We start from the raw sequence: 23,411 nt of genomic DNA on the forward strand, positions 1-23,411 counted from the left end.
TGCAATGTTACCTAATTTTATTTTAAAAGAGGAAAAGAAAACTTGGTTAAAATATAGATTGTTGAAAAAGAATGCACGTGGTTGTATGATTTACGCAAAAGGTCTTCTCTCAAAGACATTAACTGATAAATCTCTTTGGAAGAGTTTTTGTAAAATCTGAATTCATGCCACAGCAACATTGAGTGGCTAGCTTGTGAAGATCTAAGATTCAGAGGTTGTTTCCAAAATCCAGTGCCAAGTTGTTCAGATATTACCCTTCACATCCTGGACATAAATTGTTTCAACTTCTACCCTCAAAACGACGCTATGGGGCACTGCACACCAGAACAACTAGACAAAAGGACAGCCCCCCTCCCCCCTCCAATGTCATCACTCTGCTTAACAACTAATTCCCACAATGCTGTCAATAATTTACCAAGAATGTATTACTATTATTCTTCTCTTCCTTCCTAGTATCTCTCCCCACTCATGACTATAACCATGCTGCTTGTATTTTTCAATTTATATTGTTTTTATTTGTTTCCTAGTACAATTTGATAGCTTATTAGTAACCTTGACTATCACCAAGTATTATATCTTTTTATTCTTGATGAATGTATTTTATTCTCCTTATGTAGACTGAGAGCATATGCACCAAAGACAAATTCCTTGTGTGTCCAATCACACTTGGCCAATAAAGAATTCTATTCTATTCTATTCTATTCTATTCTATTCTATTCTATTCTAAACAAGATTCTTTTCCAAATTACTTTTGAAGCCATATGACTGGTTGCTCATTGTCTTCTTTTGAGTAGGTTTGTTTTTTTGGCAATTCCCTGGCATTTCCTGGTGGTCTCATATCTGGATTCCCCTTAACCTACAGCCCTGTCGCCTCTAGCTCAGACAAAACCGACCAGGAGCGGCCACCTGTTGAGCCCGAGCACTACAATTCCCATCGACCTCGACAACCCCAGCGCTGAGTGACAGCGGCTGCAACCAGCGAAGAGCCTTGAAAAGGGAGGAGGGAGGGAAGCGCGCGAGCCAGCCAGCCGGGTGGGATGGTGGGAGGGGGGAGGGGGAAGGACCGGAACTCGAAGCTCCGCGCGCGGGGGTTGCCGAGGCAACGCATCCCGGTTGTTGCTAAGGCAACCAACGGCGGCCAGGCAGCCGCGGTGGCCAAATTGAGGCAGGGGCGCCATGAGCAATGAAGGCCGCGGAAGGGATGGCGGCAGCGGCGGCAGCGGGGCCCCTGTCATCGGGCCCCCCGTCATCGGTTCGGCCGCTTTGGTGTTGGCCGAACTCGACTGGGAAGATGGATTCGCCATTCCCGTGGCTAACGAAGAAAACAAGTGGCTGGAGGAAGAGGCAAGGGACGTGTGTGTGTGTGTGTGTGTGTGTGTGTGTGTGTGTGAGAGAGAGAGAGAGAGAGAGAGAAAGCACGCTTTATTTCCTTGCAGGGTCCGGCAATGGAGGCTGCAGAAGGCGACAAAAAGACGACCAAAAACCCCCCCACCAACAACAGCCGGGCTCCTCTCAAGATGACTAAGGCGATGAGGCAAAGTCCGCCGCCTTCATTTATATTTCTGCCCGAGAACGAGGGTATTATTATCTGCCTCTTGTGTATCTCCAGGGAAGTTGCTTGGCTGTGAATTTGCCCCAACAAGGAATTTGCCCGAGTGAATGCTGCAGCTGGCATTTCTTCCCTGTCACTCAGGATATCCATGGAGAAGATATCCCTATCGCCCCTGCTTTGCTTTCCCCTTCTTGCTAGGTCCTCTGGGGGCCTCTCTCCTTCCAACCAGCTCTAATCACCATCATCAGAAGAACAGGAGTTGGGTGGCACATGCATTTGCAATCAACATTTGTATTTAGTTTGTCAAACATGTACAAGATAACAGGTATAGGTATAAACATGGACATGAATGAAAAAAATGAGTACAAATAAATGGGGGCAGTAGGACAGGGACGGTAGGCAAACTGGTGCGCTTATGCACGGCCCCTTACAGATCTCGTAGGAATGGGGTGAGGTCCATGGTAGACAGTTTGAGGTTGAAGCTATGGGGGTTTGGAGGCTGTAATAACGGAGTCAATAAGTAGAGCATTCCAGGCGTTGACCACTCTGTTGCTGAAGTCGTATTTTCTGCAATCGAGTTTGGAGCGATTTACCTTGAGTTTGTATCGATTGTTTGCCTGTGCATTAATAATAATCAGCACGTTGAGAAAAAAATTCCATTGGTGAATTACAAAAGCTGCACATGTACTACCCAGGTACATGATGATCCTCAAGGTTCTTGGGGAAGAACTTCATGCATAGGAAGGCTAAGGTCAGTTTAAAAGAGTCAGTGATTTGACATTGTTGGTTATATAATAATAACATTCAATGTATTCATTGTATGTACTTGCCCAGTTCTGATTCTATCCCCATCTTGATAGGACTGGTGGTGGAAGGCTCCCTCACTTTCCCGTTCACTAATCCAGACTCAGGGGGCAAACCCGGCTTTCCTCTGGTTTGACATCAACATAATTTGAACTCAGTGTACTGATTCAGAACATGGTCCATTTTGTTTAATTCTATGCATATATGTCCGTGTATGTCTCCATGATGTATACCTGTCTGGGTGTATTTTTATTTATTTAGCGTATGGCATATAGTGGTCACTGATACACATATTTGGTTTAAATAACGTGTGTGTGTGTGAATATAATATAATAATATATAATATAATGTAATAATATAATAAATATAATGAGATAATATATTAAATTGTAGAGGTTATACAAAGGTTACATACAGGCATGCGCAGCACACTGCCATATCTTAGTAACTGATTACCTCAACTGTCTATGAGCTCACCTAATTAGTAGAACAAGGCACTACCAGGAACTATTGAGTGATGTGAGATTTTATGCTGGGTGGGATGTTCTCAGAGGTTGACAAGGAAAATAAGCCAGTTACAATGCTGTTGCTATATGCTCGTTCCTTTGCTTGTAAAAACTGTATAAAAAGAATAAACCCTCTGAAGGGAGAGAGGCATTTTGGAATCAACCCTGTGATGTCTGGATTCTGAATCCATCATTAAATGAAGATAAAACCCTTAATAATCACCATAATATGGAGCCATAGAATTGCAATGAGATAGATGTTATAATTCAATATCTAAGGAAGCTAACAATTTAACTGTTTCTGGTGTGATTGCGGTGAGATCATCCCAGGTACCTTTTCCGAGGGCACATTCTTGAACTATCTGGGTATATATCTACAGGTTATATATAGCCCAATAAAATGGGATGGCTTATACCATGGGGAGTGTATTTAAATAAAATTATTGCTTAGGGTACAGATTTAGATTTTTCAGGAGTAAGTTTTTTAAGTGGCAGCCCTTTGACTTAGGAACATCATTCTAATGGAGATACACTTGATGCTGTTTTTATTGTCCCACAGTGGAGTTGAAAATATACATATTTTCCTCAAACCTTTTAATTATGTGCTAATTGTGTTGTGCTATTTTTAAATTTTTACTGTTAGTTTTACTGTACATTTTAACATTTTATCTTACATTTTAACACAATGTAGAAATATGTGTTTTTTATCAATGTTGTTAACCTATTTAAATTGTTTGAATTTGGTTGAGATTTTTTTTTTTAATCACAAAGTACAGGAAAAATATTAATTTTCTTCAAATTAATCCCTGCAGAGGTTTATCTTTGCAAAACAAGAATATTTCCAGTCCACCATAGTCCTGTTTGTGTGTTTCTATTTTCTGATAATTTGTAACATTAAATATATTGATCTTTGTTTTACAGTTGCAAAATTTGCAAAAAGAAAAGACAAATTTGCAAAATCAGTTGTCAGACTATGAAGAACGTATTACAGCAATGTCCTCACACTTGAAAAATGTCAAACAGGAGTTTGATTTGACACAAGTAAGTGATTATAGACTTTGATCACCTACTGTAAAGCATAATTTTATATGCATTTATTCTATTGTAAGCCTAAGATTTTTGCCATAAGTATTATTGATCCAACTTTCTGTCATGGAATTTGGAAACATACATAAAAGTCTGAATCAATTTCTCACCTAAATAATGACTAGATATAGATTGTTTAATTTCAGTAAGTTTATTGCATTGCACAACTTAATGAGCAGTTCTAAGCAGAATTACTACATGATAATTTTAGTGCATGCAATATGATTCAAAGCAAATATGCTAAGTTGGTGTATGAAGTTATAATCTTATGCATAACTATTTGAAATTAGTCACATAGTAATAGTGACTTAACCCTTTTAAAATGGAACTTCACTATCCCAAATCAATAGGAGTTGCATTTCTTCCTCTTTATAAAGGCACTTGTTAGGTCTTTATTTTGCATTTATATTTAAATACTGGAAATATTCCCTTATTTGTATTTATAAAATCTATAGATTCATTTCTGCTTCATATTATTTAACATTCATATTATTTTAACATTTAAATATTTATAAGATGATAGCCCATAAAACAAAAAGGAGTTTAGATTTATTATGTTAGTTCTAGATAGATAACGCCTGGGTGAATTTGTATGGGAAATGAATGTTGCTTCATGGCAACATTCATTGGCATATGGCAATATGTTTTTTATTTATTAAATGTATATGCTGCCCAACTTTCTATAAGGTGACTCTGAGCAGCTTGCAGATCGCAATAAGATAAATAGTAAAGCATTTAAAATATTAAAACTATGCAAATTAGAAAATGTCATTTCTATATGCAGATGGAAAGAACACATAAATACCTGCTAATTCTTAAATCCATTAAAATCATTAAAATGTTTATTTGAATCTTGCTTCTTGGCTGTAAACTTAACATGAATATAATTAATCCTATTTTTCTTCCATTCTGGGCTAGAGAAAGCTACAACAATGGATTGAAAATTACATCTCAATTTTTTGTGTTCCAAGAATTGAAAACTGATCTGTGAGAGTCAGTGCTGATCTCTTCTTATAGAAGATGCATATGTTTATATAAACACCAATTAAAGGGCTTATTACAATTATATGACAACATTCCTTGGGTATTTTGTTTTAAATTTTACATCCTTTTAAAAATGTCTAATACCTAAATAAGAGAATGAAGCTTTAAAAGTGGTTTACAGATGATAATTGCTCACTAAACTGGTGAAGTAATGAATAACCTTGTTTTTTAAGTGTCTTTTCAGAGCCAGGAAGAATGAAATAGAAACTGAGCAACATTTTAAAGCTGTTGCAGAGAGAGAAGTGGGCCGCCTGAAGACTGAGATTCAAAAGCTGGAAAATGATTTGGTTTCACTAAGAGAGAAGAAAAATAGTCAGGAAGTACGTTTCAAATATTTCATTGTGCATCTGAAAAATACCTTGTCAAAGACTCCCCCCCCCCAACTCTTACTCGTCACATGCATTGCTGCAAAGAAAACAAAATAACAGTGCATTTATTAGTGGTTTTTGGAGCACTCATTTCAGGGTGTACCTCTGGTTCAATAGAAGATGGAAAACTGACTCATAATTTTCTCTTGGTCTAGCAGTCTTATTTTAATTGTCCATATGTTATCTGTTCTTTTTTGATTGGAGATGCCAGGAATTGAATTTGGAAGCTAGTGCAAAATACATTTTATATCATGGAGTTGTAGCTTACAGGAAAGAAAAATAATTGAATCAAAGAATCTTTAGGCAAAGGCAGGATTCAAATTCTTACCCAACAGGATGCCTCTTGAGTGAACTACATATCCACGCCTACTGTAGAGAATCATGGGGTTTGTAGTCTTAAAAGATCTACAAGGTTCCAGTCTGGGGAATCTGGATTTAAGTATTTTTTTCTTATTGCTTTCCCAATTCTAAGGTTTTCCTCAGGAAAATGACCTCAATTACTGGTATATCTGATTATCTTAATCTATAGAAATCCTCCTTAAATATCAGTATTTAATCCTTCATTTGAGAAATATAAAATAAGGTTGGGAGTTCTAAAAATTCTAGAAAACTTTGGAATATTCCAGATCATGTGAATTGTAGTGTGTGATTTTGGAACAATGTCTTGATCACTATTGGAATGGCAAGTTCAGGGAACCTGGAAGAACAAATCATTCTGGAGTTCCAGTGTTTCCAGATAGAATGTGTTGCATTTTGAGTACTTTACTTAAGTTGTTATATATACCTTTCATTTTGTTTAACATCACAGTTAAATTCTGAAAAATAAATTATTCACACACTATGCATTCATATTTAATAAACCAAAATGAATTATTTATATAACGTGTAAATGTGGCTGTGTTCAGACTAAGTTAACCAAGTTTTTAAATTACTTGGTGACAAATAAAAAACTGTAAGATACACATTTAATTCTGCCATTATGTAAGCTGTAGGTTTTTTTTTACCAGATATCATACATAGATTTGTAACAGTGTAATAATAACAGGTTTATTGATTTAATAACAGTATGAATATTCCCTTCGCCTTATACATTTTTTTTTCTTTTCACCATCAATATTAGAATAATGTTTTCAAGCTGACTCAGAAATTGGAAGACTTAAGGTGTCAAATGAACTGGGACCAACAAGCCTTAGAAGCTTGGTTGGAAGAGTCTGCTCATAAAGACAATGATGCACTTACAATCCAGAAATATGCACAGCAAGATGATGGAAAATTACGAGTATGTATTTTATATTTCACATCAAGTTATAAAATATGCCATTCTAATTTTATTTTGATGGAGAATCTATTGTACAATAGCAACAGGTATGGGAGATGTGTGGATATCTAGAAACATACTTTTTTAAAAAAGAAATTAATGATAATATTAAAAATTCTGAATTTGAACAGAACATCTGAGAGTTAGATTATTATTAAAACTTTTACCATTGTACCATTTTGAAAACCTGTTTTTTTCTAACTGGGAAGAAATTACCAGATTCTTTTCTTCTTCTTTTTGCATTTCAAGAAAAATAATTGGAAGGATGGCTGGAACAGCCAGTGTGATCTAACTGTTAAGTTGCTGGTTGAAAAAGTGGGTAAACTCAGATCCTAATCTATCTCAGTCCTTGGTCAACCTGAACCACTGGGCTTTTGTTACAGGGAAATAAGCTCACCTAGGAAAATAGTTTGTGTATCTTTTCTCTTGTTGTGGTGTTTGGGTCAAATTAAAACTGCCCATCATTATTTAGTTAAAATAAAGGAAAAATATGTAATTGCCTAGCTAGAGCCATAATATCCATCCTAAAGTCCCTTGCTTGTAGTGAGCCAGCATGGAATAATTCATTTAGATAGATAGATAGATAGATAGATAGATAGATAGATAGATAGATAGATAGATAGATAGATAGATAGATAGATAGATAGATAGATAGATAGATAGATAGATAGATAGATAGATAGATAGATAACTTTAACTTTAACTTTAACTTTAACTTTTATTTAATTTATAAACCGCACCCTCTCCCCGAAGGGACTCGGGGCGGTGTACAGTCATAATAAAAACACAATATAAATACATATAGATACATATAGATAGAGGAGGAGACATACAAACTGTACAATAATAATTAAAATTAAAAGCAACATTAAAATCTACCCCTAAAAAACTACCCCAGAATTAAAATGATAGATAGATAGATAGATAGATAGATAGATAGATAGATAGATAGATGATAGATAGATAGATAGATAGATAGATAGATACATAATACATACACACACACACACACACACACACACACACACAAACACCACCATCCGTCATTCCCATCTTTTTGCATTCCCCTTCTTCCCAATGAATATTAAATGAACTGGGAGATAAAGGGAAACTGTAAGGGTTCTCCCATGGCTATAGATTATTTCCGTTATGGGAACCAAGGGTCCTAAGCAGAATTTCTCTCCCAGTATTAAGGTGATTCAGCTCAGGATCACTATTTTCAGCAGAAACAATATCAAAGTAACAAGGCTCTCCCTGCTCCCCACCGATAACCTGTCTCCAGAGCCGTGATTTCCTACTGCAATTATCAGAAACAAACAACAATTTAGTTTTTACCTTCCAAATACACAGCTGGCGGTATGGGACTAGATCAGCACGGAATTTGCAGTTCACTTCTTAATTCTCATCTAATTGCAAGGTTGGTGGGAAATACAGGCTAATATATTGATAGCTTCAAAAGCCATAGTTTTTTGCAGACATAATATGTGTAAATTAGAAATTGCCTACTGTTGCAACAGATAATCCAGACAATATGAAATGAAGCACAATAACTGTTGGAAATATTTTTACCATACATAATATAAAGCAATAAGTGGTTGTAATATATGTAAGTGTTGTAATATGTGTAATATATGTGTTGAGTAAATTGGTTGGAATAGTTCATTTCCCTCATAGCTCTCTATTTAAAACAATATCTAATAAAGTTCAAATAAGGAACTAAAATAGTTGCCATGGCATAGGGCCTGGTTACTTGAGGAACCACCTGTTTCCCATAGTATCTGCTGCCTGATTCAGTCTGGCATAGTTGGCATGTTCCAGGTTCCTTCAATTAAACATTGCCATCCCACATGACCCTATAAGCAGCACTTCTCTCTAGCAGTACCTTTCTCTAGAGCAGGGGTTCCCAACCTTTTCTATACCCCACACCCCTAGAACGCTTGATATATTCTCGCACCCCTTACAAAAGTAAATAATTATATGCATATAATTATGCATATACACTATAATTTTGAAACTTCAAAACCCAAGTTTTCGCACCCCTTGGAATATTGACTCCCACCCGCGGTTGGGAACTCCTGCTCTAGAGGTAACCCCTTAGATTTGAACTACCCTCACCCTACTGGTATTTGGAAGGGCCCTGGAATTTTTTTTGAAAGCAAGCATAACTGAAGCCCTTTTCTTTTCACTTGGTCCCCACCGGGCTAGTTATCTGTGCCATTTTATGGTGGGTTTTTGTTTTAAATGTCTTATTTACTATTTTGTAAAGAGTCAGTGTCACTGTTTCTTTGAGATTTCTTGAGCCCATAGGATTCCATAATGGCCTTTTCTTTTGGGCAATATAACAGTTGGTAATGCTTAATGGTTCCTAGCTGTATTTTATTTTTGGAGTTACTGTTTAAAAGAATAACCTTGATTATTCTTTATTTTCAGAAACTGAGTCTACAAATCGAAATGCTGACAGTTAATTCTAACAATAAACGCAGGATTCTTGACAATGAACTTACAGAAACCTTAGCTGCTCAGGTTTGTTCACAAACGCATTTAGAAAATTAATGTTAATGCAACATTTTAAGGGTTGCTTATAAGTAAAATATTTTGCTAACTGATACCATTCGCTTTCAGATCGAATTGGACAAAACAGCCGAAGACTTCCGCCGAGTTCACCAAGAAAGACAAGACCTTATCCGACAGTGGGAAAACACTATAGAACAGATGCAGAAACGGGATCAAGAAATAGATAGCTGTGCCTTGGTAATTTTTTCCCTTGGATTTTGTTAATGGATTATGGAATATAATCTGACCTAATGAGCCTTCCTATTGGTATATGCATATGTATATAATTTTTGATAACTGCTTTCTAGTGTGACACAATTTATTCTAGAGTGCACATTTGGTGAGATCACCAGAAAAAAGACAGGGCTGCTTTCCTAACCTTATTTAGAATGTTTGAGGTTATTTGGTTTATTGCCTATTCATTCTTTCATGTTCTGTCGATAGCTTTTAGCACAGGCAAGAAGAGCAATCCGTGCAAAGGAAAGCGTGCTTAAAGACAAAGTCCAATTTTTGGCGAATGAAAGCGGGAACAACGCAGAGTATGAGAAGAGAATTTCCATTGCTGATCGACAAGCTGCCAAACTGAGATTAGAATACCAGACAGAGGAAAATAATAGAGATGCACTTCAAAATGAGGTAATTTAAGCATAAATTGATACATGAATAATGGTCTTTATTATCTCTTAGGTCAGAATCTATGTGTAAATATTTTGTTAATACCAATTCTGATTACAGTGTGAGAAAGGGAACCTCTTAGAATAGGAATAAGAATAGAATTTGAATAAAATTAATGTAAGGATTATTTGCTTATTTCGCATTCACACAAAAGTGTTGGATGACAATGCGCTAAAGACATGGATGCATGGTAAAATTAAAGAAAATATTTATGTTCCCAAAATATTATTTTTTTCAAGCATCCAATTATTAAACTGCAAAATTGTTAAAATATTTTAAAAAATAAAATATCTGTATTTCCCCAAAAGGACAAACAGCATTGTTCTGTATGAACAACACAAATGTTCCTTATAACTTCACTTCTTTAATTGTTTAGTTGGATACACTGAAAGCTACTGTGGATGGGACAGCTACTGAATTAGAATCAATGAGAACCCTCGTAGCCAACCTTAAGAAAGAAATCCAGGAGAAAAATTTAAGGTATGTATTAATTAAATACTTTTAAAAATCCTGAAACAAATCTTGAACAATGCTGCACTAGGTAGGTCGGTTGCCATCTACTAAATGAGCAATTTCTTTTGCTTCCTAATTTACAAAGCTAACTATCTGGCTATGTGCTTGAAACTTCTTAAATTTATGAGATAACTTAACAGCTACAGTCACATAACACACTTAATTTGACTATTGTTAGTCCATTTTGGCGTTTAACACAGTATATTTAACCATAAAATATTTAACCAGCTGAATTTACATAGCACAATAAGCTAAATCCGATTAAATTTAGCCTGTTTATACTACAGTATATACATGCACCATTTCATTTTAACTGGCTTAGTTAAAAGTTGAGCGGTGTGTAGTTCAGCAGTTAAGATGTTAGCTGGAAAGCCGACACCCCAGGTTTGAGTCCAGAACACCACACAATGGGGTGAGCTCCTGTCCTTGCCTCAACTCTTGCCAACCTATTTTAAAAGCATGCAGATGTGAATAGATAAGTATCACTGAAACGGTATAGGGTTTCCTGCCTAGGCAGGGGGTTGGACTAGAAGACCTCCAAGGTCCCTTCCAACTCTACTATTGTATTGTATTATGGGACGATAACAGCACTCCATAACTTCAAAGCATGAGAATGCCTTCAGACATCACTGGCTCAATAGTCTTGAAACAGAGATGAGCATACACCACCACCACCACCACCCAGTGTTGGCAATGATTAGTGGAGTAAAATCTGCAAGGACTCCTTTTTTAGTGAAAGCTAGTATTTGATCTAGCCAGTATTTGAACCTAGCCAGTATTTGAACTAAATAGAAATCTAAGAGATAGATACGTATCCAGTTAGGATGGCTTCAGATGAGTTTTGATTGGGCATTTACCCTATCTCATTCACAGAATTTTACTAGCATTAGACAATATTTCTGGCATAAATTTCTATGTTTTCCTTCCATATTCCATCTCTTCGTTTTTCCATTAAGAAGGAGAGCCAGATTTATTACATTTGTTAATGAAAAATTATAGTATTAGTAGCCCTTTGTGCAAGGCAAAATGTCTGCTTCAAGATTCAGCATACTATGGGTAAACTACATAACATAAAATCTCACTCTCACAGAGCAGAGAGGCCTTTGAGTTGGTTTGATGTAACTTTGACTGCTGATTTTAACTAGATGCTATCTCTTTTCAGATCATTGGGCTTTTTTATTAGCAATCTTTGTCAGAGTTTGTTGCATAAATTCATATCCAGAAGCACACACAGATAACTGATGCAGCAGGATTCATTAACTTCTTTATATACATAAGAATAGATGAATAAATGTACAATATCAACAGGTGGTTCTTCCAAGTAAACATAAGGCAGGAGAGTTACAGGCAAACACAAGCAGTTAGTTTCATTTCAGCAAGCAAGCCCAGACAGACTGCTAGTTTACTTCTCAGAGCAGCAGACTGCTTAAGTTTCTGTTTCAATTCTTTGCACAGACTCAGATCTGTTTAAGCTCCTATTGGCTGACTTAGTTGCTATGCCTATTCATTGGCTGACCTTGTTCCCATGTCTCTCCCAGTCATGAATATTTTGACAATCTTAAATATTAGCTATCTTGAGAATGGAGAGGTGGTAATAAATTGAAATTAATAATATTATCTAATTCCCCTTCCCAGAGTCAATATTAATACGGCTTGCAAGCACAAGCAGATTTCCATTACATTTCTTTTAAGAAAAGCTTTTTAGTGCATTATAAAATGGAATGGTACGTTTTAATATCGCTTTGTCATTAAAAATTATTTTTAAAATAGCCAATAGTCTTGCACCTACCATGTTTCCCTGAAAATACAACCTGTCCTGAAACTAAAGCCTTGCCACATATTTTGGGTGGGCAAAAATATTACCCCTCCCCCTGAACATAAGCCCCCTGGACAACCCCCCCTCCGGCCAGGCAGAGCACCGCTCTCCGACCTAGCGATATCCCGAAGGCGCCAAGCCATGGGAACGAGGTGGGGGGCAAAGGCGCTCGCATTGCTTGGTGCTTTCGGGTTACCGCTAGGTCGGTCAGCGGCACTGTGCCTGGCTGAAGAGGGGGGTTGCCGGGCAGCTGCTCTCTTGAGAGCGTGCTCCCAAAGAGCCGGGCACAGTCTCAGGGTCGAATGGCTGTGTTACGCTGTTGCAGCAGCAACACAGCAGCCATGAGGTGACAATGCTCGCGAGCAGCCGCCCGGCAACCCCCCTTTTCAGCCGGGCACAGCGCCACTGACCGACCTAGCGGTACCCGGAAGGCACCAAGCAACGCGAGTGCCTGTTTGCCACCCTCCACCTCCCGCGGCTCGGCGCCTTCGGAATGCCCCTAGGTGAGTGAATGGGGCTTTGCATGGCTGGAGAGGGGTGTTGCGCGAACGGCTTTTCTGCTCCCTGCTCGTGCGACTCGCAGGCTCACGATGCCCTTGGCTAACTCTACCTGCAGAGCCAGGGCATCTCCGCTGCTGACGCCGCCCATCGCTTGGCGTTTTTTTTTTGCGGTTTCAAAGCACGGAGGATGGATGAGCGGCATCCGTCCTATTTCCTCTCCGTCTGTTGTATTTTCGGAGAAACTCGGTAATAAGCAGGACAGTTTTCAATGATGCGTGATTTTTAACAATTTATGAATTATTTTAATTTCTGTACAGTACTCAAGACATTTATATGTAATGCAATTTTCATTTAGACTAAACTTGCTTAAGGACCAGAATGAAACTCTTGCAAATAAATTGAAATTTGTGACATTCCAAGCATTAAGTGAAGAAGAAAAAGCATGCAAAATGGAGGAACTACTAAAAGAGAAAGAAAAAAATTTGAAGGTAAAAACACTCTTTCAAAGATTCCTGCAGCCTGTTTTTTATTTTTTTTAAGTCTGCAAAATATTATTTAAATAATTGTTGTCAGTTGATTTGGCCAAATTGGGGAAATCAGAAGCTCCAGATATTGCAGGCTGTGGTAGACAGATGAAGCTAATAAGTTTTGCTATCTGTTATTACTATCACGTGACACGTAGGATGTTCTAACAATATTTTTATAGGAATTCAATTACTCTTAAGACTAAGTGGTACTTTAGAATGTAGAATGTGCTTTAATCCTTGACCTGCAGACATGCAAAATTTATTTAACGTCCATTAGCTATCTATAGGTAATCCTTGGCTAACAACAGTTCGTTTAGTGACTGTTCAAAATTACAACACACTTAAAAAAAGTTACATATGACCGTTTTCCACACTTATGACCGTTGCAGCATATCCATGATCACATGATCAAAATTCAGGCATTGGGCAACTGGTTCATAGTTATGACCTTTGCAGTGTCACGAGGTTGTGTGAACACCTTTTGCAACCTTCTAACAAGCAAAGTCAATGGGGAAGCCAGAATCACTTAACAATTGTATAACTCTGTTACTAAATTAATAACCGAAATGATTGACTTAACAAATGTAGTAAGAAAGGTCATAAAATGGGGCAAAATTCACTTAACAAATGGCTCACTGAGCTCAATTGTGGTCGTAAGTCAAGGACTACCTGGATTTGTTTCTTTTCTTAAGGCATATGTGGTTTGCTCCATGGCACAGGGCCTAGTTATTTGCGGGATCGTATCCTGCTCCACACATCCCTTCGGCCGATTCGCTCACACAGAGAGGGACTCCTCCGGGTGCCATCCACTAGGCTGTGCCAGCGGGCGACGCCCAGGGGAAGGGCCTTCTCTGTGATGGGCCCAACCCTCTGGAATGACCTCCCCCCGGACATCAGAACTACCACGGACCTCCGGTCCTTCCGTAAGAAGCTCAAAACCCACCTGTTTAATCTAGCCGGCTTGGCCTAATTCCAGCTCTCCCACCTCAGTCTGTATTTTTAAATTTCACGGGTTGGTCTTAGGCTAAGTTTTTAATTTTTATAAACTTGTACAGGGGTTTAAAGTTTAATCCGATTTTAACTATATTTATGATTATTTGTATGGTTTTTAATTTGGTACCTGTACACCGCCCCGAGTCCCTTCGGGGAGAGGGGGCGGTCTAGAAATCAAATCAAATAAATAATAAATAATAAATTAGGTAGATTTGATGTTTGGCTTGCATTGTTGCCCTTCAAGAAAATGAAGCAGCCAGAAAGTAGGAAGAACGGGGCTCACCTGAAACAGAAGGGAAAGAAAAATAACGATGAAAGAGGATTAGGGATAATATAGCAGAACAGCTCCATATTCTAAAAGGGCCATAAAATTTGGCCAAGATAGTGAAATAGCCTAAGCAAAACTTTTGTTCGATTCACGTCTGACTCAAGCTTTACAACCCCAAATTTAGAGGGGAAAAATGTATACACTATTGATATGCGTTGATGTATTGTAATTCTAATAATCTCAGGAGAAAGAGACACAGGCGTTACAACTGAGAGAGGCACATTTCAAGAAAACAAAGGAGCTGCAAACACTTATGGACAATGAAAAGGGCATCACATCTTTAATTGAAGGACGTCGTGGCCTGAAAAAAAATCTTCAGAACCGATTACGGCGGCTGGATATACAAGCCCTTAACCAGCAAGAACTTATGTATAACCAGGTAAGGTTTATGTGTATACCTGCAGGTATATGGATTTCATTTAATCTCATAGCAAGATCGCAGTAAATCACAATATGCATTAGTGGAGGGAAAAAACCAACAGAGCTTTAAAATCCATTAAGCCTTTCAGTTTTTGTTTTCCTAATTAATTCAACTGGTTTAAAACTGATAGAATCCAAGGAGATCATGCCAAAAGGGATAAAAGAAAGATTAGGAAACAGGATAAAAAAACTTTAGATAAGGTCATGATGGTGACCTTTCATTCTCTAATTATAAACCTTTTGTCTGTGGCAAATGGCACCAGCAGGATATTCTGGAGGAGAGATATTTAATCAGTCCCTTATTTATGTGTATCCTCTGTGGAATAAATTGTGCATCTTTTATATTCATGTCTGTAAAATAAACCTAAAGTTGTATGTTGAACTGTGAAATAATAAATTCATTATTATTCTACTATTTCAGTCGTAAAATTCTATTTACCTGAAATAAAGTTTAATCGGTATCACTAGGAAAGGAAACAATTTGCTTGAAATGGAATTCCATTTGGTTTCAAATCAATATGTTTTAAATTGGGTTGCGCAAGCCACAAACCAGCTTTTTGTAATCACTTCTCCTGCAGAGAAGTTACACATATAATTCTCATAACAAATAAGAATTGGATATATTCATCTTTTCTGTTCTTACAAAAATTTACCTTGACTGCTTCAAATTATTTTTGAAGGAATGTATCCAAATCTTGCTATTGGTTTATGTATAAATCATGTACATCACTTTGAAATCACGGATGATCCTTGGATTACGACCACTCATTTATCAATTGCTCAAACTTGTCACAGCACTAAATGGGTGGGACGTATGACAGTCCTAGGATTGTCTGCTGTTTTGTTATGTCTTGTGGTCACATGATGGCAATTTCCAAAGTTCCCTACCTGTCACATGACCACGTTGCTTAGAATGGCAATTCCAGCAGTCCCAGTTACCATTGTTAAGTGAAGAGTATGCAGGTCATAAAGCAAGACGTCATCTGACTGCAACTTCTGATCGGCCTGCAGGAAGTTGGAGGTTGCACTCACAAGAGGTCTTCGCTTAATGACCTTCATAATCCTTGCTTAATAATGGCAACCAAGCCTGACAGAATTGCCATGGTTAGCGACATGGTAACGGGATGTCATCACCTAGCAACAGCAATTCCAGTCTCAATTGCCGTCGTAACCCAAGGACTACCTACTCATGTAGAAGCCTCCCTATTGAGGAGTGCTTCATTATATTTTTAGAAGGTTAATCACCAGGGATTTTTCCAGTCTTTCTGCTAATTTCTTTCTTGCTTGAAATCTTTGAATAGGATTTTTACATACAGCAAGTGGACAGACGGCTATCACGTTTGAAGGGAGAACTTAACACAGATGAGAGGCAAATTTTAGAAGGCAAACTTGCTAACTTAATAAAGATAATGGATGAAAAGAAACAGGCATTCAATACTTTACAATCACAGGAGAAGAAACTTCAGGTAATATGGATTTTTCCCCCATGAGAAGATGCTTTGTGGCATTGCAGTAATACTTAAAAGAATTGTTCATCATCTACATTAGTCCTGTTTTCCCTGAAAATGCCGCAAATGCCACTAAACTATTCAGAATGAAAACAAATCCGTATACTAATAAAACTCTTGTATATTTGTTTGATAGTTTGTAACTTTCAATTGGGTGAAAAACTGCAGCATTGGGAAACAACTTTGTCAATAAACGGGCTAACTTACAGAATGCTGGGACTCTATTATTCTCAAGGGAATGAAATTTGGAAATGTTTATTGCCATTGAAGCCGTAGTGGCGCAGTGGCTAGAATGCAGTACTGCAGGCTACTTATGGTGACTGCCGGCTGCCAGCAGTTTGATCCTGACTGGCTCAAGGTTGACTCAGCCTTCCATCCTTCTGAGGTGGGTGCAATGAGGACACCCGATTGTTGGGGGCAATATGCTGACTCTGTAAACCTCTTAGAGAGGGCTGTAAAACACTGTGAAGCGGTATATTAATCTAAGTGCTATTGCTATTTCCATGCTCCTGACTGCTGCTGTGTATTGCCATTGCCATGTGGCTGCAATCAACTGCGGTCACATGATCCTGATTTTCATTATTTCTTGACAGCTTCTCAGAAACTGATGGGGAACCCAGAAGGAATTGATATGATTGTTGATCTTCCTTGTCATCTTCCTTTGCTTGTGGAAGGTTTATAGGGAGAAAGTCAGTGGAGAAATGGAGCATCTTCCACAGATCCCTCTGAGATCACACCATGACATGCATTCCCTCGCTCATCCTCCCACCTCAAGCAGCTGCCACTTCCTATTTGCTGGGAGGGGAGGGAGAGGGGAGGGGAGGAGGGAGGGGAAGGGCAGGGAAAGGAAAAGGAAATAGCAAAGTGGAAGGAACAAGCATGTCACCCACAAAAAGGGTGGAATTTCCCCTGACAAAGAAGGGAAAGGAAAAGGAAATGACAGAGAGGCAGGAGCAAGAAGGGAGAGAGGGAGGAAGGGAGTGAAGGAAAAGGAGGAGGTGGGAGGGAGAGAAGGGAGCAAGGAAGGAACAGAAGGAGGAAAAAGGGAAGGTAGGAAGGAATAGGGCTGGAGGAAGGAAAGGAAGAATGACAAAAAGAGAAGGAAGGAATGAAAGAAGGGAAAAAGAAGGAAGAAAGTGGACGAAGAAAGGAGGATGGGAGGGAAGGAAGATTCCAATATTCCAACATTAGTTAAAGAATGATCTCTCAAATGATGACGCAATGGGTCACGTATTGTCCAGTATAACCTAACACAAAAAACAGTAGGATGAGATATTGGGAACCATGCCTCTTAACATGGATGACTTTTGTTTAGCACACTCCTGATTTAAACTAACAGGAGATTTTGTATTTGTTTCTTTCCAGAGTGAAATCCATTTTAGCAAATTGGCCATCAATAAAACTGGAGAAGAAATGGTTGGTTTGACTGTTAGACTGGATGAGATAAACCTTTTCACAGATAAATCGGACAAGTTATTAAAAAAAGCCAGAGCAGAAAAGCAGGTGTGATTATTATTTTTCAAATGCTAAGTATAAGTGTTTTGGGAAAAAAAGTGCTTAATACATAACAACTTCCCTGTCTGAAATGAGTGTTTTGTCTTGTGCTGTCAAGACTAATTTGTATATTTCTGCATCACACTTGTGGCCATTTATCCTCTTCGATGGTTTCAAAACAAAAGCTATATTTGTATAAGCACGGGCATCTGAGGGGGAGTCGGGTAGAACAAATGACAACATGTGTGTTATGATGTCATCACCCGAAGGCTGTGACTTGCATCTGGACTCACGATGCCTATGTTCTTCCTGTTCTCTCAATGGAAGGATCTGATGATTGAAGACAACCTCTTAAAGCTGGAACTGAAACGGGTAAGAGATTTGCTGTACAACAAGGCAGAGAAAGTGCTCTGCCTGGAGAAACGGAAACAGCAGTTAAAAACAGCAATGGAGGAGAGAACGGCTGATATCAAAGTTCATAAGGAAATGATTGAGACGCAGATACGACTCATTGAGCAAGAGCGTCAGACTCTGAGGTAAATCACTCCACGAAGCAGTGGAGAAGCAGTGTCTGCTTTCAAGAGAGTTATCTAGTGTTCAGAGACTCTGTAAGAATTGCCCAGGTCATGTATTCTGCCTTTGAGCATCTCCTAATAACTAACATTTCAACAGCCTCTCAAACTGCATGGAAGAACAACTTGTCCATGTCTTCGTGGTTAGAGAATACTCAGTCCTATCGATAGTTGAGTGAACACAAGTATTCATATAGTTCAGAACAACCGACGGTACATTTTATTTTCTCACGGCATTAATGATTCCATGTTTTCCTCAAAGAAGTTACAAAACTTCTCACTTAATTTCTCAGGGGTGTCATATCAGCTATGCTGTAGTTTCTTGCTGCAATTTAGTGAACAGGCCCTAGAAGTCTGATTAAAATAACATGCTAAGTCCAAAGCATGGAAGTTGGGTAAAAGACAAAGATAAATGGAACACTTTCTAGGTTAGTATGAAATGTTGAACTCAGCTACTATTTGGTCAAAGGTCTGCCAGTAAAGTCATAGTTGAGAGTGGGCTTAACCTAGGATTTGCTTGCTCTTCATCTGCAAACTTTTTTGAAATTGCATTTATTCATCTTTTTATAAAACATTCTTGCGGTCCCTAAGATTTCTTTTACCTTACATTAAAATGCAGGTAGTCCTTGACTTAACGACCACATTTGAGCCCAAAATTTATGTTGCCAAGTGAGAAATTTGTTAAGTTAGTTTTGCCCCATTTTACATTTTTTCTTGCCACAGTTGTTAAGTGAATCACGTCTTCTTCTTCTTCTTGTGCCATATCCGTCATCGGACGTTGGCGATCATGTTGGCAATCCTATTTTTGTCAACAGCCGCATGTAAAAGTTTTGTCCAAACCAATCCTTTAGATTTTGAAGCCATGATGTTCTTCTTCTGCCTGGACCTCAATTGCCTTCAATCTTTCCTTGAAGGATTAAGTGAAGGATACCGTATTTTTCTGGCTGTCGCATCATATGTCCAAAATATTCTAACTTTTGCTTTTTAATGGCTTTGATGATCTCCCTTGGCTTTCCCAGGTGACTTATCACCACCTCATTTGTGATTTTGTCAACCCAGCTTATACGTAACAGCCGTCTGTAAATCCACATTTCAAATGCTTCTAGTTTCTTCAAGTGGTTTTCTGTCAGAGACCAACTCTCCACTCCATAGAGCAGGATAGAAAAGAGGAATCCCTGCAGTTATTAAGTTAGTAGCACGATCATACAGTGAATCTGGCTTCCCCATTGACTTTGCTTGTCAGAAGGTCGCAAAATGTTGGTCACATGACTCCGGGGACACGGCCATGGCCGTAAATATGAACCAGTGGTCAAGCTGGTTCTGAATGTAAATCATAAGTGACCATGGGGATGCTGCAACAGTCAAAAGTGTGGGAAAAGGCCGTAAGTCACTTTTTTCAGTGCCATTGTAACTATGACTGGGGTTCGAACTAAATTAACTGTTGTAAGTCAAGGACTACCGGCATGGCAGAAGCAGATGCTTAACTCTCAAAATTCTCTCCTGCAGAATTCTCTTAAACGTATAACAAAAAAGAATCTAAAACACTTGACAGTAAATTACCAGTCACAAGTTAGGGTCTACAAAGCCCTGTTTCCTCCAACTTTAAATAACAAGAAAGAAGGCTCTGTGTGCAGCGGGTGGTTAAACCCAACCAGGAAAGGAACAACTCAGCCAGCTGATCTGGCAGCCTTTTCCCCACCCTCCTTCTCCATCCACAACCCACGCAATAGGAAATTAGAGTGATTTAGTATGACTGGAGCCTACCCTTTCGCCAAAGAGGCAGACTCTGTGTTTTTCCGTTGATAATTACGTTACTAATTGGCACTTGCATATAATTTGATTTGAGGTTGTTTCCTGCTGTTGCTCATTCTCTTCTAGCAGTGGCAATATTAAGATATAATCAGCAGGGGGCAGCTTTTGCAGCTGTAGGACTGAAATGCCAACCTTTAAATATTTGGGTAAGATTCACTAGATAGTTACTCCCCATGATGCAGGGATCTGCCATGCAATACCATTTTTTCCCTTCCCTGAAATAATAGGGAGAACTGGGAGTGCACCTTAATTATTGCTGTATCATTCAGTCTGCTTTAGAGTTCATCAACTGTCATATTGGAAGCCAAAACTATCTTCCTGGGAGTTTCTTTTTATAAAGTTTGGGACTCAGAGTTTTGTGAAAAGGCAGCATATATATTATGTCTTGTCCCTCCATGTTACATGTTGGTCCTGTTGAACTATCAAATAATATTTTGATGATTTCCTCTAATAACATTGAAGATTAAGGACTATTATGTGTTCCCAGTTGCCCTTCTCTAATTCATTTTATAGGCTTCCATGTTTTAGCCAGAATTTAAGGACATGAGATCAAATGAAAAGAAGGCTCACCTCAAAGATTTTAAAAGATTTGATTGAAAAGATTTTAGTTACATGCTTCACTGCTAACCGTGTTGTCTCTCTTTTACAAAAACGAAAAGGGGACAAATAGGCCTAGTTTTTAATGGAAAATCATCTCATGTTTGAGAGGCATTGAGAACTGTGTAGTCACAGCTGACGCAGTTTGTAAGTTCATAAAAAAAGGTAAAACACTGTGGCTTTTTTCCGTCAAACATCCCAGTTGACTTATTTTTCAATTTCTCCTTCAATTAGTTCAGAATTTCACGAGCGTCTGAGTAAAATTGAGAAACTGAAGAGCAGATATGAAATTGTTACCATTGTCATGATGCCTCCAGAAGGAGAAGAGCAAAGCCAGGCTTATTATGTTATAAAGGTAAACATCTTACTTGGATTCGATATGATAGATTGATAAACCTTGTTTTTTTTAGAAATTATAAAAAATTTATACCTTTTTTTTTGTAATTATTGGGATGCTGACTATAACCATGAAATAAAGAGATGCTACTTACTGACATGTTGGGGTAAAATTAAAGTGAAGAATTATCTTTCTGACAACAAAAGTAAGTAGGAGGGACTTCATGGTTTATCCCAGTTATAAAAATATGATTGTAAAATATGACTATCTAGAACAGGGATCTCCAACCTTGGCAATTTTAAGACTTGTGCACTTCAACTTCACTGCTGGCTGAGGAATTCTGGGAGCTGAAGTCCACAAGTCTTAAAGTTGCCAAGGTTGAAGACCCCTGATCTCTTGGAAAATGAAGGTGCTTGAAAAAGAGGCCAACAGAAGGTAAGGAGATTGGATGCTGTCACTGAAGTTGTCACTAAGCACAGACTTAGAACGTAACCATTTACTCACAGAGTAACTTCAGCTTTTCTTTTTAATGTACATGTTTACGTTATTTCAAGGCTGCCCAGGAGAAGGAAGACCTTCAGCGTGAAGGAGATACCTTGGATGCAAAGATCCAAAAAGCTGAGAAAGAATGTATAGCCCTAGAAAATACTCTGCATGTACTTAATAACTGTAACAGCCAGTACAGGAACTCATTCAAGCAAGTTGTAGACAAAAGTAAGTACATTATGGCTTTATGTGCAAGGCATAAGAGCAAAGAAGGATGAGAAGGAGCTGTATTGAGTATGGTACATGCATATGTAAATAGAGTAGCTATTGGGGATTAGAAAAGATCCAGATTGGACAGTACTATTGTGATACAATGCCAGTTTTGGTGGAGGAGATACCCATGGGCATTCTGGGAATCCTGACTTGGTAGATAACTTTGGGCAAGTCATTCTTAAAAGCATAGCTTATCTCCTAGAGCAGGGGGGTCAGACTCGATTTCATTGAGGTTGCATCACGGTTGTGTTTGACCTTTGGGGGCTGGGGTGGCCGTGGCCAGCTCAACCTCACTCATGTCAGGGGGGCCTGTGGTGACCCAAGCGCTCTGCCAGCAAAAACAGGCTCCCAACCTCCGTTTTCACCTGCGACGGTCTTCTGCAACCCTCTGCCAGCGAAAACGGGAGCTAGGGAGGGCTGTCCGCGGCCCTCATGAGCTCAGTTTTCAGCTGCGACAGCCTCCTGCAACCCTCTGCCAGTGAAAACAAAGCTCGGGAGGGGCACCTTTGCCTCTCCCGAGCTCCATTTTCACTGGCAGAGGCTCCCGGGCTGGATTTGGCCTCCTGGCCTTGAGTATCACACCCCTGTAATCCATAACAAAAATACAAGACAACGTGAATAATTTGGAAAACAGTCCTTATACAAGTAATTAAGAAAAAAAGAGAAAAGAACTAAGTCATATGTTTCCATATGTACATGGAGTGATTGTGTTTAGGAGTCTGACAGCCCATGGGTAGAAGCTGTTCTTAAATCTGTTTGTCTGGCTGGCCATACTTCGGTGCCTTCTGCCCAAGGGTAAAAGTGAGACAAGACACTGACCAGGGTGTGAATCATCCCCAAGTATCTTCCTTACTCTGCTGAAACAGTCAGACCTGGCTATGTCTTCCAGTCATGTTAGGGGGCAACCAATGGTTTCTTGTGCCGAATTAATCTCTCTCTGTAGTGTCTGCCTGTCCGCAGCTGTTAAACCAACTGCAGAGAAAGGAGAAGCTGATTGTAAGGGTTTCAAAAATATTTAACTTAATATGGCCCATGAAATTCCTATTAAGGAAGAGCCTTGAAAAAAAAAACATGGTAGCTGGGAGCTGAAATACAAATAGCTTCTGGCCAGCTTTTTCTTTTGAGTTGAGTAGCAATTTTTCATATTATGAGGTATTGCCAAAATAAAAAAGATATTTACAGCAAAGGACAGCGAATTCTGCACTTAGAACAAGACAGAACGTATTTAAAGATGATTTAAAACACCCAATCTTCCCTATTCATAGTGCCCCGATACTACAGTACAACTTCAGAATCGTGTAGTTCTGGAAAGCTATTTTCTTTTAGCT

At 38.6% G+C, this 23,411-nt stretch overlaps 1 protein-coding gene across 1 annotated transcript in view; it reads left to right on the plus strand.

Annotated features, from left to right (window-relative positions):
- The first annotated feature begins 1,121 nt into the window (after nucleotides 1-1,121).
- CCDC39 (coiled-coil domain 39 molecular ruler complex subunit) overlaps nucleotides 1,122-23,411 on the plus strand; it is a 30,251-nt gene continuing 7,961 nt past the window's right edge. Inside the window, exons 1-15 of the mRNA XM_081956554.1 lie at nucleotides 1,122-1,344; nucleotides 3,784-3,903; nucleotides 5,166-5,312; nucleotides 6,481-6,639; nucleotides 9,109-9,201; nucleotides 9,301-9,429; nucleotides 9,676-9,867; nucleotides 10,283-10,386; nucleotides 13,092-13,224; nucleotides 14,769-14,963; nucleotides 16,306-16,470; nucleotides 17,878-18,015; nucleotides 18,334-18,542; nucleotides 21,222-21,342; nucleotides 21,879-22,038. Coding sequence (XP_081812680.1) covers nucleotides 1,177-1,344; nucleotides 3,784-3,903; nucleotides 5,166-5,312; nucleotides 6,481-6,639; nucleotides 9,109-9,201; nucleotides 9,301-9,429; nucleotides 9,676-9,867; nucleotides 10,283-10,386; nucleotides 13,092-13,224; nucleotides 14,769-14,963; nucleotides 16,306-16,470; nucleotides 17,878-18,015; nucleotides 18,334-18,542; nucleotides 21,222-21,342; nucleotides 21,879-22,038 — 2,233 coding nt within the window. The 5' untranslated portion in view covers nucleotides 1,122-1,176. The remainder of the gene's footprint in view (nucleotides 1,345-3,783; nucleotides 3,904-5,165; nucleotides 5,313-6,480; nucleotides 6,640-9,108; nucleotides 9,202-9,300; nucleotides 9,430-9,675; nucleotides 9,868-10,282; nucleotides 10,387-13,091; nucleotides 13,225-14,768; nucleotides 14,964-16,305; nucleotides 16,471-17,877; nucleotides 18,016-18,333; nucleotides 18,543-21,221; nucleotides 21,343-21,878; nucleotides 22,039-23,411) is intronic.

The sequence above is a fragment of the Natrix helvetica genome (assembly GCF_964273705.1).
Source record: "Natrix helvetica genome assembly, chromosome: 5".
In the NCBI taxonomy this organism is placed as follows: Eukaryota; Metazoa; Chordata; class Lepidosauria; order Squamata; family Natricidae; genus Natrix; species Natrix helvetica.